At 45.1% G+C, this 19,028-nt stretch overlaps 1 protein-coding gene across 3 annotated transcripts in view; it reads left to right on the forward strand.

Annotated features, from left to right (window-relative positions):
* Nucleotides 1–19,028, forward strand: part of THAP4 (THAP domain containing 4) — a 50,895-nt gene that overhangs the window by 2,381 nt on the left and 29,486 nt on the right. For 2 of the 3 annotated variants that reach the window (XM_077825849.1, XM_077825848.1), the window contains exons 2-3: nucleotides 805–866; nucleotides 4,088–5,247. In XM_077825849.1, coding sequence (XP_077681975.1) covers nucleotides 856–866; nucleotides 4,088–5,247 — 1,171 coding nt within the window. In that variant the 5' untranslated portion in view covers nucleotides 805–855. The remainder of the gene's footprint in view (nucleotides 1–804; nucleotides 867–4,087; nucleotides 5,248–19,028) is intronic. The other variant, XM_077825847.1, reaches the window with a different exon arrangement.

The raw sequence follows: 19,028 nt of genomic DNA on the forward strand, positions 1-19,028 counted from the left end.
TCCTAATATAAACAAGACCTAAAATGCATTCCCTTCCCACTCTCCAATGTGTTTTCTTCCCTGCAGGTCTCCCCCTAGATGTATGTCCAGTCTACATTATAAAAACTTTGCTGGTATAACTACACTGGCAAACTCTCCTAGTTAAGATGCAGCTTATACTGTCAAGGATGCTTTTACTGGTATAGTTTATTTTGTTCAGGGAGCTGGTATAAGTTATACCGACAAAAGCATTTTTTTTGCTGATATAATTATGTCTACATGAGGGCTTCTCTTGGTATAAAAATGTTGTAAAAAAAAAAATCACACCCATCTCTCACATTGCTATTCTAGCAAAAGTTTCTAGTGTAGACCTGCCCATAGTAACTCTGCTTATGCTATTGATGAGGAACACACACGCTTGGATTTCACCCCCTCCGAGGTCTCCACTGGCTACTGAAACTGCAGCTTAGTCTTGTTACAGCCCAAGGCTGGCATTAAGGACTGTACACACGCACATTTCTCCCACTGCATATCTCAGCTAGTACGTGTAATAGTTTTGTCATCATGTACCCTCATGCTGGTGATGTGGGATGCACACAATCTTGCCCTCCTCTTATGTCTTTGCTGAACAATAAGACAGCTTGGCCCAGAATGAACAGTAGGGAAAGAGGTTCCATGAGTTACATGCAAACCGCTTTCTTTCTGGGATGTATTCTATTACTGCAGGTGGCATCCAAGAGAAACTCCATTAAAGAAATGCTCTGTAGTAGTAGTCTTTTTCTCTTCCAAAAAACCCAGGATAAAAATATTGCTTTCCTCTTGTAGTTAGAAACTGAAGACAACTCAAGAGCAAATTATATACAACGCTTGTTTGTAATGAAATTGAGGTAATCATGTTTCCTGTGCACGAAATAAGTAATACTAACATAGTAATACTAACTATGCTGATTCTGTTCTGTATGTCTCTTACTTAAAATCTGCAAATACAGTAAGCTGTCTTTTTTTATTATGCAAAGCTGTTAATAATCTTTGTATCCATTATGCTTCATTGTATGAATTTTGTGATTTGTTTTGCCATCTTCTGAAATTTCAGAAAGTTCTTCTGATTATTTTTGGTTTGTAAGGTTGCTGAGTAATCATAGCTGGTTTGAGTAATATTGGTATTCCTGCCTGAACACATTCACCTCAGATGCTCTCTTAAACTAGTGGGCCATATGGTCCAAAGTCGCAAACATGCAAATGGAACTATGCAGGCAGACACCTGTACCTGCATGCAGCCCATGGTCTCTGTGTAGGTGCGGGGATCCATCTGCCTAGATCCAAATGTAACCTTAGCATTGGTAATGCTAAGCAAAAATTCAAAATTAAGATGACTTTTGCGAGCCCATTTCAAACTGTATCTTGTATGCCTAGTTTAATTTTTCTTCCCTCATGGGATATGAAAATCTACTGAATTCCTCTATGAAAATGATTGTGTGTGAAGTCCCTGGCTGTGTGTTTGTTTTTTCTGGATAGGTGCCGTTAACAGTCTAAAACAAGCATTTGTGTCAACTATAAGAAATACAGTGTGTGTAAATGTTATGATTTCTTGGCATTGAGGACTGAATGTAGGATGTTTTATATCTTGTTTAATATCCCTTCATTACTCAGTGTAAACACCAGTCAGTTCCTGAAGACTGTAGATGGATTAGATTGTTGTTCGGGGCAGAGGGTTTCATTATTCACATCTTGTCTTTCTTCACTTACAAGGAGAGTCATGGTGTCTGACTGGTATAAATACATAGTGAAGTGGTCAGTTGCTTGCTAGCTGATTTTAATAGACAGTAGCACAAAGCTAACTGGTTATGTCCTCTCAGGGGAATTTAACTGCCAGCCAAGAAAATGAATATTTAGCATTCCGCTGAAACTTTCAATAATCAATCATCAACCAGGCATAACCAGTACTATACTGCTTTCTAGATAATTTTGGTTTCCAAAACTTATGGTCTGCTAACACTGAACTTCTTTGATTATAGAAAAGAAAAGGAGTACTTGTGGCACCTTAGAGACTAACCAATTTATTTGAGCATGAGCTTTCGTGAGCTACAGCTCACTTCATCGGATGCATACCGTGGAAACTGCAGCAGACTTTATATATACACAGAGAATATGAAACAATACCTCCTCCCACCCCACTGTCCTGCTGGTAATAGCTTATCTAAAGTGATCATCAGGTTGGGCCATTTCCAGCACAAATCCAGGTTTTCTCACCCTCCACCCCCCACCCACAAATTCACTCTCCTGCTGGTAATAGCCCATCCAAAGTGACAACTCTTTACACAATGTGCATGATAATCAAGTTGGGCCATTTCCTGCACAAATCCAGGTTCTCTCACCCCCAGGATAAAAAACCTTCTCGTCCCCTAAAGCCCCTACTCTACTTGCGCTATATTGATGACATCTTCATCATCTGGACCCATGGAAAAGAAGCCCTTGAGGAATTCCACCATGATTTCAACAATTTCCATCCCACCACCAACCTCAGCCTGGTCCAGTCCACACAAGAGATCCACTTCCTGGACACTACAGTGCTAATAAACAATGGTCACATAAACACCACCCTATACCGGAAACCTACTGACCGCTATTCCTACCTGCATGCCTCCAGCTTTCCCCCTGACCACACCACACGATCCATCGTCTACAGCCAAGCTCTGCGATACAACCGCATTTGCTCCAACCCCTCAGACAGAGACAAACACCTACAAGATCTCTGTCAAGCTTTCTTACAACTACAATACCCACCTGCAGAAGTAAAGAAACAGATTGATAGAGCCAGAAGAGTTCCCAGAAGTTACCTACTACAGGACAGGCCTAACAAAGAAAATAACAGAACGCCACTAGCCGTCACCTTCAGCCCCCAACTAAAACCCCTCCAACGCATTATTAAGGATCTACAACATATCCTAAAGGATGACCCAACACTCTCTCAAATCTTGGGAGACAGGCCAGTCCTTGCCTACAGACAGCCCCGCAACCTGAAGCAAATACTCACCAACAACCACATACCACACAACAGAACCACTAACCCAGGAACTTATCCTTGCAACAAAGCCCGTTGCCAATTGTGCCCACATATCTATTCAGGGGACACCATCACAGGGCCTAATAACATCAGCCACACTATCAGAGGCTCGTTCACCTGCACATCCACCAATGTGATATATGCTATCATGTGCCAGCAATGCCCCTCTGCCATGTACATTGGTCAAACTGGACAGTCTCTACGTAAAAGAATAAATGGACACAAATCAGATGTCAAGAATTATAACATTCATAAACCAGTCGGAGAACACTTCAATCTCTCTGGTCACGCAATCACAGACATGAAGGTCGCTATCTTAAAACAAAAAAACTTCAAATCCAGACTCCAGCGAGAAACTGCTGAATTGGAATTCATTTGCAAATTGGATACTATTAATTTAGGCTTAAATAGAGACTGGGAGTGGCTAAGTCATTATGCAAGGTAGCCTATTTCCTCTTGTTTTTTCCTACCCCCCCCCCCCAGATGTTCTGGTTTAACTTGGATTTAAACTTGGAGAGTGGTCAGTTTGGATGAGCTATTACCAGCAGGAGAGTGAGTTTGTGTGTGTGGTTTTTGGGAGGGGGGTGAGGGGGTGAGAGAACCTGGATTTGTGCAGGAAATGGCCCAACTTGATTATCATGCACATTGTGTAAAGAGTTGTCACTTTGGATGGGCTATCACCAGCAGGAGAGTGAATTTGTGGGGGGGGGGGTGGAGGGTGAGAAAACCTGGATTTGTGCTGGAAATGGCCCAACCTGATGATCACTTTAGATAAGCTATTACCAGCAGGACAGTGGGGTGGGAGGAGGTATTGTTTCATATTCTCTGTGTATATATAAAGTCTGCTGCAGTTTCCACGGTATGCATCCGATGAAGTGAGCTGTAGCTCACGAAAGCTCATGCTCAAATAAATTGGTTAGTCTCTAAGGTGCCACAAGTACTCCTTTTCTTTTTGCGAATACAGACTAACACGGCTGTTACTCTGAAACCTTTGATTATAGAAATATCCATTTATTTTACCCTTTTTATGCTTCTTGTTTGCAGATTCCCTCTAAAGGACTCAAAACGTCTGATCCAGTGGTTAAAAGCAGTTCAAAGGGACAACTGGACTCCCACCAAGTACTCCTTTCTCTGCAGTGAGCATTTCACCAAAGATAGTTTCTCCAAACGGCTGGAAGATCAGCATCGGCTACTCAAGCCGACAGCTGTGCCAACTATCTTCCAGCTCACAGAGAAGAAAGACGACAACCAGGATTATGTCAAAAGTAGAATTAAAATAGCAAGCCAAATACCTGCGAGGGATGGAGATCAACCAAGGGAAGGAGGCTGTGAGGTAGTTGAGAGAACCTCATATTTTGGCCAAGACTTTATGATAATGCAAGGGACTAAAGAGATGGAGCAGGTGACTCTGCAAACTGAAATTGGGTCAATGTCTGAGCAAGAAGAGAATGTCTGTGGCCAGTTGGAAGGGCCTCTGAGAAGGATGTTAGTTGATAATTTAGTCACAAAGACAGGACTCCAGAAAAAGCCAGAAAGACCATCTGTGGATGATTGTCCTGGAAGCACAGTCCATACTGAGAGCTGGATAACAGATAGAAGTGGTATATCAATTGATGACTTCACACCTCCAGTATCTGGGGCTTGCAAATTTATTGGCTCCCTCCACTCTTACAGCTTTTCCTCTAAGCACACCAGAGAGAAGCCATCTTTCCCAAAAGAGCAACTTGAGAAGAAAAGGCCAAAGAGAGATGTGGAACCAAGCTGCAGTAGCAACATCATGGAGCACAATAAGACCTTAGCAGAAAGCTCCCCTAATTCATCACTTACTGCAACCCCTCAGAAACCTTCCCAAAGTTTGTCAGCATCCCCTGCAGACCTTACCCCTCAGCCAGCAACAGAGGCTGTGGTAGGTCAGAAGGGAGAGACAGATGCCAACCCCATGTCAATCAATGAGGTCATCATCTCAGCCTCAGGAGCTTGCAAGCTCATTGACTCCCTCCATTCATACTGTTTCTCCTCTAGGCAAAGCAAAAACGAAGTGTGCTGCTTACGGGAGCAGGTGGAGAAAAAGAATGGAGAGCTGAAGCTGTTGAGGCAGAGAATCAGCCGTTCTGACAGCCAAGTCAAGAAGCTGAAGGAGAAGCTGGATGAACTAGAGAAGATCAGTTTCCCATACTTGAACAGTCTGCTGTCCCAGGACTGTGGTCAGTACCCTCAGTGCCTTTGTAATTGGGGCAGAATTCATTCTTTTGGCTAAAGTAAGAGGCTATCTAGTTAAAGCCTTACAAAAGAGGTGCACTTTAAGGTCATCTCTGATCTAGGGTAATGTGTTTTGCCTTGCTTCTAAATAGAAAGTACTCCAATTAGACTCTACTTTCCCTTCCCCAGCCATTTTTAACTAGTTCAGCTTCAAGTAGAAACTGATCATAAAGGCCACAAGGATTTATTTGTCATGTTTAAGGAGCTAGAAGTCTGCTAGGGCCTAATTTTAAAGCCCAACTAGACCACAGCAAATCTGAGCCTAACCCTAGCTCGTTGAGTTGTTTCATAATGACCTGAATTTGACACTTGTTGTAAGGTGGGTCCCATTGGGTTTGGGTAGGGTTGAAAGCATCTACCTGACAATGCTGTCTCCACCCAGCCCATGGCTTCCTATCCCCATTGTGCTGGACTTTGGGCTCGGGAGCCCTGGATCCCTCACCCCAACCCCACTCTCTGCTTATCCTGTGGGAGGCTCCAGCAGTGGTACTGCTGGGTGCAGATTCTATGTGATACATCACACTCCACCAAAGCTCCTTCCTGCAGCATTGGGGTGGCCAGTCCTAGAAGCACTCCTCCAGGGATCTTGGCCACTGGGCAGTGGCTCCGGGCATCTCTAGTGCCTCTGCCCATTTGGCTTTCTCGGGGCAAGCATTGAGCCTGCCCAGCTAGCCAGCCCACACATCAGGCCAGGCAAGTCAGCATTGCCTCTCTCTTGCCATGGCAAGTGCAGTGTGGACACCTGGAGCACTCCAAGCCTCCTCTCTGCATCCTGGCACTGCTGCTGCTTCCTGTTCAGGATGGCAAAGACTCATTCTTCGGAGCATAAGCCCAGCCCCCAACTGACAGTGTTCGGAAGAAAAACTTTCCCTAGGGGTATTCCATTGTGGGGTTTCTTACCTCTTCCTCTGAAGCTTCTAGTACTAGCAAGTGTCAGAGACAGGATACTGGTGTAAATGGACCCCACTGCTCTAATCCATTGTGGCAATTCCTATCTCTAAACTCAACTAAGAGAATATAAACTACCTGCTTATATTTAGGGTTGCCACCCAACCTTATTTTTTCATGATAAGGTCCCAATTTTAATAGGTCTTTCCCATGGAAAAATCCCACATTTTAATGTAAGTGGAAAAAAATCACTGAAATGATGTCAAGGTTGGGTGTTTTTTGTTTGTTTGTCCCTGCAGGACTACATAGTAGAAGTGAAATCGTTCAAAATTTGTAACTTCATCCAGGGTTTCCAACAATACTATAAACCACAAAATCAAAGCTTAAATAGCTACTAGTACATGTAACTAAAACCCTGCAACAGCCTTGTGATTGGTACCTTTTGGTGCATATTTTTATATTCTCTTTGTGTGTCAATATAAAAGAATTACCTTAATCTAAACTGCTAGACAAATTTTTTTAGGTTTACATAAGTTGTCTTAATATATTTTTAATAAGTTCACATTTGTTGGAACTCCTACAAATGAGCTTTTTATAAAATTGATCCTTTGAAAGATGCTTTGCCCTAATTTAGTAAGCACCATGACTGATTTTCTGAGATACATGTGCTATTTATTGAAGGACAAGAATCAAACCTTTTTAATAGGAATTCTGAAAATTGTCAGATCTAATATTTTCTCAAGATAGAAAGCAATATTTAGATAATCAAACAAATTCTAAGTGATTATAAATTGTTTACTGCGTAAAGTTTACATTGGTAAAGTTTTAACTGCTGTCCATAAATCTTAAAGAAGAGTTTGTTTTAATATTAGCATCCTGTTGGCATGTACCACCTATTCACGCTTCTGTCTTCTTGTTTATATAGTCTTAAAAAACCACTAATGAAACTGAAGCCAACTGTCGAGTTGGGCAGTTTATATTTTGTGTGAGTGCTAAGGGTAGATTGATACAAAAACTAAATTGAGAGTGCTTTTCGTTTCCTGAGAATCCCATAAAGGAGACTCCATAATTTATCAGTTAAATAATAATAGTATTGGAAGAGAGAAGGTGAATTAGGTAATGTCTTTTATTGTACAATTGCCGGGGGTGGAAGAGACTAGCTTTTGAGCTACCCAGAGTTCTTCTTCAGGTCTGTGTGGCCATGAATGACAGCTTGGGAAACAAGCAGTTAAGGCTGAAACGTTGCTTTGTTTTGTCTGAACTCTGAGTTTGGAAGAAGAAAAGGAGTATACCCATAGCAGTGCCACTGATCTGAAGGTATACGTTGTCCCCAAATGTAAAATAGTTATGGGTAAGGACAAAGTCACAAAGTTCAGCCACCAGGTTAGCCGTGACATTATCGGGGATAGTGTTCCTGACGGCTTGCAGTCCATCTTCGTGTGGAATGTTGGTGTAGAGGGCTTCTACATCCATAGTGGCCAGGATGGTGTTATCAGGAAGATCACCGATGGATTGAAGTTTCCTCAGGAAGTCAGTGGTGTCTCGAAGGTAGCTGGGAGTGCTGGTAGCGTAGGGCCTGAGGCGGGAGTCTACATAGCCAGACAATCCTGCTGTCAGGGTGCCAATGCCTGAGATGATGTGGCGCCCAGGATTTCCAGGTTTATGGATCTTGGGTAGTAGATAGAATATCCCAGGTCGGGGTTCCAGGGGTGTGTCTGTGTGGATTTGATCTTGTGCTTTTTCAGGAAGTTTCTTGAGCAAATGCTGTAGTTGCTTTTGGTAACTCTCAGTGGGATCATAGGGTAATGGCTTGTAGAAAGTGGTGTTGGAGAGCTGCTGAGCAGCCTCTTGTTCATATTCCGACCTAGTCATGATGACAACAGCACCTCCTTTGTCAGCCTTTTTGATTATGATGTCAGAGTTGTTTCTGAGGCTGTGGATGGCATTGTGTTCCGCACGGCTGAGGTTATGGGGCAAGTGATGCTGCTTTTCCACAATTTCAGCCCGTGCACGTCGGCGGAAGCACTCTATGTAGAAGTCCAGTCTGCTGTTTCGACCTTCAGGAGGAATCCACCTAGAATCCTTCTTTTTGTAGTGTTGGTAAGGAGGTCTCTGTGGATTAGTATGTTGTTCAGAGGTGTGTTGGAAATATTCCTTGAGTCGAAGACATCGAAAATAGGATTCTAGGTCACCACAGAACTGTATCATGTTCGTGGGGGTGGAGGGGCAGAAGGAGAGGCCCCGAGATAGGACAGCTGCTTCTGCTGGGCTGAGAGTATAGTTGGATAGGTTAACAATATTGCTGGGTGGGTTGAGGGAACCATTGCTGTGGCCCCTTGTGTCCTTTTTCTTTTGTAGAGAAGCAAAGTGTGCGTTGTAAATGGTGCAGGAAATGGCCCACCTTGATTATCATACACATTGTGAAGAGAGTGGTCACTTTGGATGGGCTATTACCAGCAGGAGAGTGAGTTTGTGGGGGGGCGAGGGGGGGCGGAGGGTGAGAAAACCTGGATTTGTGCTGGAAATGGCCCAACTTGATGATCACTTTAGATAAGCTATTACCAGGAGGACAGTGGGGCGGGAGGAGGTATTGTTTCATGTTCTCTGTGTGTATATAATGTCTTCTGCAGTTTCCACGGTATGCATCCGATGAAGTGAGCTGTAGCTCACGAAAGCTCATGCTCAAATAAATTGGTTAGTCTCTAAGGTGCCACAAGTACTCCTTTTCTTTTTGCGAATACAGACTAACACGGCTGTTACTCTGAAACCTGAGTTGGGAAGGGCATGTCTCCCTTACCACAGCAGTTTTATCAGTTTGCATCTCAGCCAGAATGTGGTATATTTCCTGTGAAAATGTACAGGCAAACTTCCATGTTTCTTTTCTAAACATATGGCCTATGAGGGTGTGTGTAAGGTGACTAGGCAGACTGATTTTGCAGGTTGTTTATGCTAATTATTTTATGCCCTGGTTCTAGTACAGCAAGCCAGCCGGCTGACCACCCCTGCTTCCTGGCATTCTGCCACTCCACTAAAACTGCTGGTGCCAAGACGAACCTTAGGCCCATCTGCAACTGGCCTCAGCATGGAGTCTCCCTATTGAATTGTTATATATGCTGACATGTTTTGGAGTCTGGGGTTCCTCATAGCCCAGAGCATGCCAGTGTGAGAGCCTGGAATCTGAAGTGTTCAAGATTTTACTGCATGTCAGAGCATGCAGTAAATCATTTGATAGGTGCCAGAGTCCTAGAAAAAGGCAGCTGGGACCAAAATTCATCTCCTGAGGGAGAGTAAGGATATTGGGGGAAAGAAATAAGGATCTTAATCTAAAGCATTGGGGAAATGTTGCTGAAAAGCCAGTGGAGGGTCAGGAGAGGAGGAGAATGTTATGAACAGCCTGCTCTGATTGGAGACAATTACTGCCAAATCCTCTTGTCCTTCTTGAAGGCGTCTCTTAACTACCAAATCCTTCTACACCTCATCCCCTTTGACTATATTTAGAGCAGTCCAGGTTTTCTGTTTTGAAAGTTGGGTCATGCTAATTGTGCAACTGCTGTGTATCAGGTCGGTTACTTTTGTAAGAGCCTGTTTTAAATTAAACTACAACTCCCAGCAGAAACTGGGATAACATTTTCACCTAATCGTGAGATCATTTTCTATATTACTATCTTATCAACCAAGTGTAAAACATTTCCTGGTGACCAAGGAAGAATAGGGAGCTAAGGTGAGCAGTCTAAAAATAACCCTGGGGAATATGGCCAGCAGTGCAGCAACCGAAGGTATGGTTAAATGCAGCTAAAATACTCTATTTATTAGTCAAAGAGTTAAAATTCTACCACTCAAAGGTTTTTGCTTCACTGGAACCCCTTTTGAATCTAGTGTCTGCTTTTGTGAAGGCTGTGTTATTAAAAACAAAAACAGTGAAGAATTGATTCACATCTGAAGCTACCTGAATTATTTGAAAAATGAGTATAACATTTAGACTTCCCCCAAATTAGGTTTGTTTTAGAAGTCTTACTAAACCTAATATACATACATTAGTTTTCATAATTCTTGCACTTGAATGAAAACAGTTTTGGGTGAATTGGATGGCTTTTGAGACTGGTAATAGGATATAAATGTGGGGCTTTTATTTTTGTGCACTAGTTGAATCTGACACCTCTTCAGTGGTCTGTGTGAAGTGAGCAGGCGTTCCCAATCCAGACTGGGTTAGCATTACAAAGCCAGTCAGCAAAATCCATGTCTTTATTGATGATGTCAGAGACCAAGAGTTGAACAATCCTGGAGGCTGAATACTCTCATCCCTTTAAGTGGTTGCTCCAAATCAGGGCAGTAGCACATTGCTGGGGCAGTGTGGGGGATGTCGCCCTGCTGATTTCTCTGCAATACCTGTTCTTTGGACAAAGGGAGGGTCTCAGTCTCTGAGACTGTCTGACATAAACCTGTCATCAGCACTAAATTAATTTAAAATTTAATTTAATTTAAAAAGCAGAATGCAGGGCTCCAGACTGATGCTAAAATGAGCTGAAAATTAATCTATCTCTGACCCAATGGTCTCAGGAGGTAGCAAAATCAGACAACACTTTTTGTGATCTTGCTTCTTAAATATAGGAATGTGTGTTAGGAGTTGGATGGGAGGGATATCAGGCAATTATATCCAATCTGAGGCCTCCCCTTCCTTTCACTGGACTCTGTCTCCTCTAGCTGAGCCAGAAGCTATGAGCTTGATGCAGAAATTCCTGGGTGAAATTTGATAGCCTGTGTTATGCAGCAGGACAGACTAGATTATCATAATGGAATCTTCTCACCTTAACTGGTATGAAACTAGGGAAAGATTTAACAATCCCTCACACTGTGTGCTGGTGTTGAGACAGCCTAATACCTGAGGGGGGCAGTTTAGCAAATATTTAGGAGGGGGGATTTGTTCGGGGGATTTGTTCAGTTCAAAACTATAACAGGGTTTAAAAAAGAATTAGATAAATTCATGGAGGATAGGTCCATCAATGGCTATTAGCCAGGATGGGCAGGGATGGTGTCTCTGTTTGCCAGAAGCTGGGAATGGGAGACAGGGAATGGATCACTTGATGATTATCTGTTCTGTTCATTCCCTCTGGGGCACCTGGCATTGGCCACTGTCGGAAGACAGGATACTGGGTTAGATGGACCTTTGGTCTGACCCAATATGGCCGTTCTTATGTTCTCTACCTGAACAGGGTGTTGTGAGGGTAAATACATTAAAGATTGTGAGATGCTAATATACAGTGACGGGGAACGTAAAAGTATGCTTCTGGCCATGGTAGAGATGCTCCTGTTTCTTCCATCCACTTTTTTGTCCGTTTGTATTGTTTCTCCCCTTTCTCTTGGTGAGATCACAAACTTCGTCATAATAAACTATATAATATGAATTAAAATAGAAGCAGTTCTATACTGTACAGTGGAGGGAAAGTAAGCTTGCAGCAAAACCTCTGAATTCCACAGCTTGTATTAGAAAGCAATTAAAAATGTTAATTAAGGAAGACCTAAAAGAAAGCTTATATCACTTATAAATGCACAGTTTCCTTAGGACAGGAGTGGGCAAACTGCGGCCCACGGGCCGAATCTGGCCCACCAGCCGTTTTAATCTGGCCCTCGAGTTCGCGCTGGGGAGTGGGGTCTGGGGCTTACCCCCCTCCGTTGCTTCAGCCAGGGAGCAGGGTCAGGGGCCGCTCCACGTGGCTCCCAGAAGGAGCTCATGGCCCCCCCTCCCCCTGGCCCCTTCGTGTAGGGGCACCCAGGGGGCTCCGCTCTGCACGCCGCCCCCACCGCCACCCCCGCAGCTCCCGTTGGCCAGGAACTGCGGCGAATGGGAACTGCAGGGACGGTGCCTGCGGAGGAGGCAGCGTGCAGAGCTGCCTGGCCACACCTCCACATAGGAGCCAGAGAAGGGACATGCCGCTGCTTCTGGGAGCCACTTGAGGAAAGCGCTGCCTGGAGCCTGCACCCCTGAGCCTCCCTCCACGCCCCAACCCCCTGCCCCGGCCCTATCCCCCTCCCACCCTCCAAACCCCTTGATCCCAGCCTGGAGCACCCTCCTGCACCCCAAACCTCTCATCCCCAGCCCCACCCCAGAGCCTGCACCCCCAACCGGAGCCCTCACCCCCGCATCCTCCCCCAGCCCGGAGCCCCCTCCTGCACCTTGAACTCCTTATTTCTGGCCTCAGCCCAGAGCCCACACCCCCAACCAGAGCTCTGACCCCCCTCCCACATCCCAACCCCAATTTTGTGAGCATTCATGGCCTGCCATACAATTTCTATTCCCAGATGTGGCCCTCAGGCCAAAAAGTTTGCCCACCCCTGCCTTAGGATGTTGGGGAGTTCCAAAATATGTAATTTGAACATTTTTTTCTATATTCTGTGAATTAGTACTAGCAGGCTGCAGAAGTCAGAAAGTCTTCCTGCAGCATTTTGATACAGTATGCTGTAGCTGTAGCACACGCTGACCCTGGTTATGCAATCTTCATTCATAACAAAATACAAATCTTGTGAATGTCTAAAAATGGGGACAGAGTTTGGTAGTTCTGTAAAACAATGTTGCAGAGGCAGGAAAGGAGAATGACTAGTCACAGAGTAGTGGAAACCAGTCAGAAGGATAGGGATTGTATCTTTGCCTCAGTATGAGTCTGGAGGATTGGGGACTGCACTGGCTCCTATAGCAAAGCGAAAGGAGTCACTCACTTTTAAGCTTGTTTTTGGTGTAGGTGGGAATTTAACATCAAGGCCTGTCTTTGAATGGGAAAGATCAGATGACAGCTTGTCTGTGAATTTTGAACGGTGAGGTGAGGTCAGGTGATAAAGCACCTTGTTTGTTTAGTTTGGAAGGGGAAATGGAAACCAAGAGATCTTGGCATAGCTTGTCTGTCAACAGGGAGTGGATTTGGTGATTGGGTTAGGAGTGTTGCGGACCTCGTGGCTCCCCAAAGTGGGAAGGAGCAGAAATTGTATATCTGGTGAACAACCAGGCTAGGAATACTAGAGTTGGTCAATGGAGATGCATGTATGAGGAGAGGACCCAGGGTGGGGGGTAGGGGATGCTGGGATAGTGTGTAGGGAAGGGAAGAAGCAGTGGCATTGTGCATGGAAAGAGAGGCAATAACACTGGAAGAAGATGAAAATATGTAAGGGGGGAAAGTATATCTACAGTGGGGGAGCAGTATGGAGAAGGTCAATAGTAGCTAAACTAACATCACAGTGAATTCCCTTATCATTTCAACAGAGGATGATATCTTCAAATTTAGGTTGTGTTCTGTGAGTCAGTCTGCAGCATGCATGCACCTTTAAATTTTTTCAGTGGACATGGTTTTCACAGATTCCAAGTTCAGAAGGGATCATTGTGCTCCTCTAGTCTGACCTGTATAACTCAGGCCATACAATTTCCTAAAATAATTCCTAGAGCAGATCTTTTAGAAGAAACATCCTGTCTTGATTTTAAAATTGCCCGTGATGGAGAATCCACCATGACCCTGGATAAGTTGTTCCACTGGTTAATTACCCAGACTAGAAGACTGAGCATTTTATCTTCCCCTGGCTTTTTCTGACCTATTTCACCACCACATAGTTAAGGAATTGGGAGAGGACAGTGAGTTTATAGGTTTTATTATGTCTTTACTGCATCACATGATCTCACACACTATGAATTATACTATTGGTGGATTTCATCCCAGTGTTTTACCTCTGATGTCCAGAATGTTAGTAGTTCTCTCCTTTGCAACAAAGTCCTTAAACTAAAATTCACATTCCCCAGTACTATGAGGCACCTTTTGATAATGCAGCTGGTAGAATGTTTGCAAGAGTCCTGCTTGAAGCTTAGCTCCATAATAAGGAAAATATTCATCACCTCTTTAGAGTGATTCCTCTAAACAAGGATTACATTGATAACACTGATATTTAAAACAAATCAACCCAGCATGCCAGAGATACATTTCCCTTTCCTTTGCAAACACCACTTTATGTTCTACCACAATGATCATCTAGCTCTACTCACCCTAACCATGATCCCACAGGCAGTTAGCCTCCCTCTTAAAGTACTCCAGCCTTCACTTGCTATACAAGGTATAGTACAGATCAGCTGGTAAGAAAACCAGCATAAGCCAGTTCAGTCATAAATAATAAATCACATTCCAATGAAATACTTTATTTCAGCTCCATTAAACTCCCAGGCTTTTAAAATCAGTTGTGTCACCAAATAATGCAAGCTGTTAGCAAGGTTGAAGAATTTACCAACATTTCCCAGCTGAAGAGTGAAGTCTGCTAGCCATTCCCTCTGCAATGTAAAAGAATAAAGCACTTGTACTTAATTCTAAGATGTTCTCAATCAACCTTCTATCTTAATCATTTGTTTAAAATGCTACTTACTGCATCTTTTTTGCACCTCTCCTACCCTCTTTTCCATCCTGGCTTCACTCCACTTTCCTTTCTTTCCTATCACAGATCATGGTTTCTCCCTTTCTCCTTTGTTTTCATTGTCAGTTAGCTTCTTATTTTCTCTCTCTCCTCCACCGCATTATATCACTTCCCTATGTTGTGTTCTCTGCTGCTGCCTTTATTTTCTGCTGCTTCTTTCTTCTCCCATTGCTTCCCCCTCTCCCTCAATTTCTCAGTCTCTCTCTTTTAAAATCATTCATCTCTTTTCTAATTCATTCCATCTGTCTCTGTCTCCCTCCTACTCCCTTACGCACCCAGCCCAACTCATTTACCTCCATCCACTCACACACAAGGCTTAAAATTTATCAGAGATCAGGGAACTAAACCTGCTTGCCAAAAGACTGATGCAAGAGGTCTGAGTGCATCATCGCCCAGAGGCAACACCCAGGTGAGAAATAAACCTGTGCCCCAGCTGCTGGGAAAGGTTTTTTGTGTGCTCAAATTCTTAATGATGCTGTTCCTGGACTTTACTCTGGGGCTTTGTCTTTCAAATCCTCTGTGGGGTAGTAGGTGCCTGATAAACTTGAATCCCCAAACTCCTCTGACTACTCAGGAGAAAGAGGATTCTTTTGCTTCTCCCACCACCTCCACCTCCCACCCTAGAATCTGCCAACTGCTTCAAAGGTGGATGAAATATCTGCTCCTCCTCTCTCCCTTCTAGCTACAACAAGTGGCAGGGGAGAGGTGTTGTTTTGTTCATCTGCTGCTCTGTCTTTCCTCAGCCTCTAGCTTTTGAGAGGAGGATGGGTCTCCACTGCTCTTTCCCTGCCATAGCCTCTGTTTTGGAGTCTTCATGCCCCATTAGTGATTCCTCTGTCTGCCTTTGCATCTGCTTCTAGCTTTCCCAAGCAGCACAATGCATGAATGATTCTTGTCAGTCTCACTGCTGTCCACAGGGTTCTGAATAGTGGCAGTTATTACTCTTCAATTTGGTGCTTTCCGAAGGTGCAGCAAAGACAATTAAAGCTATCTGTCTGCAGACTTAGGAAGACATGACTGCATTAATTTATACTTAGTTTACATCTGGAAAGTTATTTTCACAAACTTAAGGGCTAGAAACCCAATTGAAAAAATAAATACGTTCTGCAGAAGTTGGTGATGCTTGCCAGAAAAGCTATATAATTTCCCCAGGCATGTAAATGTTTAAAGAAATGGTCATTAGGAACAATAAAATTTCTTCTTGCACCTGAAGCCATTTCTTCCATCCATCAGGTACAGTCTGCCTCTTGATCTAGAAATGTTGGGGGGGGGGAGAGTCAGAGAAAGATTAAACTTGTTCTTCTCCAAGTGCTTGCTTATATCTATTCCAGTTAGGTGTGCGCGTGCTGCTTGCACAGAAGTCAGAAACTTTTCCCTAGCAGTTTCCCGTTGGGCTGGCTGTGGAGCCCCCTGGAGTGGCACCGATATGGTGCTCTATATACGACCCTGGCAGCCCAACCCCACCCTTCAGTTCCTTCTTAGCCAATGACGGTTGTTGGAACAGTGGTCTCTTGTTCTCAAGTACTCCACTACTCCCTAGCTACCTTACTTATCTCTGTATATAGTTACCCATTGTTAGTTAATTGTTAGTCATTATCTCTAGTGTTAAATATAATTTATAGCAGTTGGGGAGTTTTCCCCTTCAACGAGTGCCCTGTGGGGCTCCGGGGCATGCTGCCCCAGGGCTTCAAACCTTGTAGCTCCTGCGGCAAGCCTATGCCCATGGGCAATCCCCACAACTGCTGTCTTCGGTGTCTGGGAGAGGCCCACCAGGCGGACAAGTGTAAAATTTGCAAGGCATTTAAACCCCATACCAGAAAGGAGAGGGACATTCGCCTGAAACAACTCCTCATGGAGTCTGTTCTCCATCTGCCACAAGATTTGGACCTGAGCCCCTCGGTGCAGAGCGCTCCTCCACCGGCACCATCTACAGCACCGCAAAAGGACTCGGCATGCCCTCCTAGGAGCCGGCAATCTCCCGGGGTCCAGAAGCGCTCCACCAGGCACCACTCCCACTCCCCGGCCGCTCGTAAAAAGCAGGCCATGGGAGGACCCCCTCAGAGGTTTGAAGCGGACGCTGCGGCCCCAGCAGGACACGGTGCAGACCATACCCATAAGACTGACAGACCCTCCAGTAGGCCTCAGCCCGCAAGGGCCCTCGGTTCCCTGGGCAGCCCCGGATCCCCTGCAGGTGGAGGAGATCACGCTGCCCTCCACTCTGGACACTTTTGAGGCCGCTAGAGGGCTCATTGAGATGACTGCGCCTGTGTCCCTGGTCTCGAGGCCTCCACCAGCTCGAGCCCCGGTACCGTCAAGGGGCAAACCGACAATGTTTGGGCTATCTGCCCCAGACCAGCATCACCGCGCCGCTCTGAGTCCCAGCACCATTCTGAGTCTTGGCACCACACGTATGTTACGCACTGGTCTAACTCACAGCTCTGGTCCGACTCGCGGCACTGGTCTTGCAACCCTGATCCTTGGAGCCGTTCCCACTCGAGATGGTTGTCAGCTGATAGGTCATGGTCCCACTCGAGGTCTAGGTCATGGTCTGAGACCTCGTGGCACCGCTCAGACGGTCATCATTCCGTGCATCGCTCTCCATAGCGGCACCGCACCTCTCCAAGTTGCCAATTACAGCACCGCTCTCCGGCACAGCGCAGATCTCCAGCACGGCACCAGTCAGTCTCTCGACGCCGCTCCCCATCGAGGCGAGGTCCAACTTCTTGGCGCCTGTCAACCTCACAGTACCACTCTCCACAACGGCACCAGCCACCGCCCAGATCTCGCCATTCCTCGTGGTACCCATCCCGCCCGTCGGGGGACTCAGAGCCTTCCTTGGTGCACTCGAGCATCGCCCCCCTTTTGCCATCCCGCTCCCAGTCTCCCTCCCTTAGGTCAGGTAGGGCATCGGGAGCTTCGGACGTACCCCAGTCAGGCCTGGGCAGCCTCAGACAGGACACCTCAGTACCCCACTGGCAACCCCAGTGGTAGTTCTGGACGCCCTGAGCGTACCACCAGGCCCAGGGTGTCCCTCCACCGCCACGTTCGGGGTCCCGCCTTCCCGAGGCAACTCTCAACCAACTCTCAGCCACCCCCCTTCGGACCCCGCACAAACTCTGGAACCAGCCCCACCCCCAGTGGAGGCTACTCCCAGTGCTCAGGTTGTCTGAAAATAGGTATCTCTTTTCACACAGTCAAAAACTGAAATTCACTGCCTGCTTTATCTTTTGCACAGAAGAGAGGACTTTGAATTGCTGCAATATCACTTGCTCCACTAGAGGGGAGCAAAAGCCTACGCTGCAGACCAAAAGCCATTGTTCCCAAAGCTTCCCTGTTCACTTAAACCTGGGACTTTTCCTGTTACAAAGTGCAAAGAAAGAAAAGGAGTACTTGTGGCACCTTAGAGACTAACCAATTTATTTGAGCATAAGCTTTTGTGAGCTACAGCTCACTTCATCAGATGTATACTGTGGAAAATACAGAAGATGTTTTTATACACACAAACCATGAAAAAAATGGGTGTTTATCACTACAAAAGGTTTTCTCTCCCCCCCACCCTACTCTCCTGCTGGTAATAGCTTATCTAAAGTGATCACTCTCCTTACAATGTGTATGATAATCAAGGTGGGCCATTTCCAGCACAAATAATAGTATCTAAGCTAAAAAACATTTGATTATGTATGTGTTTATTTACATACATGGCAAATAATGTGGAGAGCCTGCAGATATTCTTCCCTATATAAGTAAAAAGTCAGTACCTAAAAATGTGAAATATAAACATTTAATGTTTCTGCCCCCAGTTTGAGAACCCCTTATTGCCAGTACTGTCAGCTGTGAAGAGCGCAAACTGGTCTGACAATCTTTGCAAACTGTTGCTATAGTTCTATAGAAATCCCATCAACCTCACTGTGGGATCTGATGCAAATATCTTGTTATTCTATCTCAGTGTGTTTCAGGAGAATGAAATGTAATTAGGGGCATTATATTTGTTTTAAAACTGTTTTAACACTCGCTAAACTTGAGGAGAGAGAACATAAGAACGGCCATACTGGGTCAGACCAAAGGTCCACCTAGGCCAGTATCCTGTCTTCCAACAGTGGCCAATGCCAGGTGACCCAGAGGAAATGAACAGAACAGGTAATCAAGTGATCCATCCCCTGTCAGCCATTCCCAGCTTCTGGCAAACAGAGGCTAGGGACACCATCCTTGCCCATCCTGGCTAATAGCCGTTGAGGGAACTGTCCTCCGTGAATTTATCTGTTTTTTTTTTTTAACCCTGTTATGGTTTTGGCCTTCACAACATCCTCTGACAAGGAGTTCCACAGGTTGACTGCGTTGTGTGAAAAAATACTTCCTTTTCTTTGTTTTAAACCTGCGGCCTATTAATTTCATTTGGTGACCC

The sequence above is a fragment of the Eretmochelys imbricata genome, chromosome 9 (assembly GCF_965152235.1).
Source record: "Eretmochelys imbricata isolate rEreImb1 chromosome 9, rEreImb1.hap1, whole genome shotgun sequence".
Classification (NCBI taxonomy): Eukaryota; Metazoa; Chordata; order Testudines; family Cheloniidae; genus Eretmochelys; species Eretmochelys imbricata.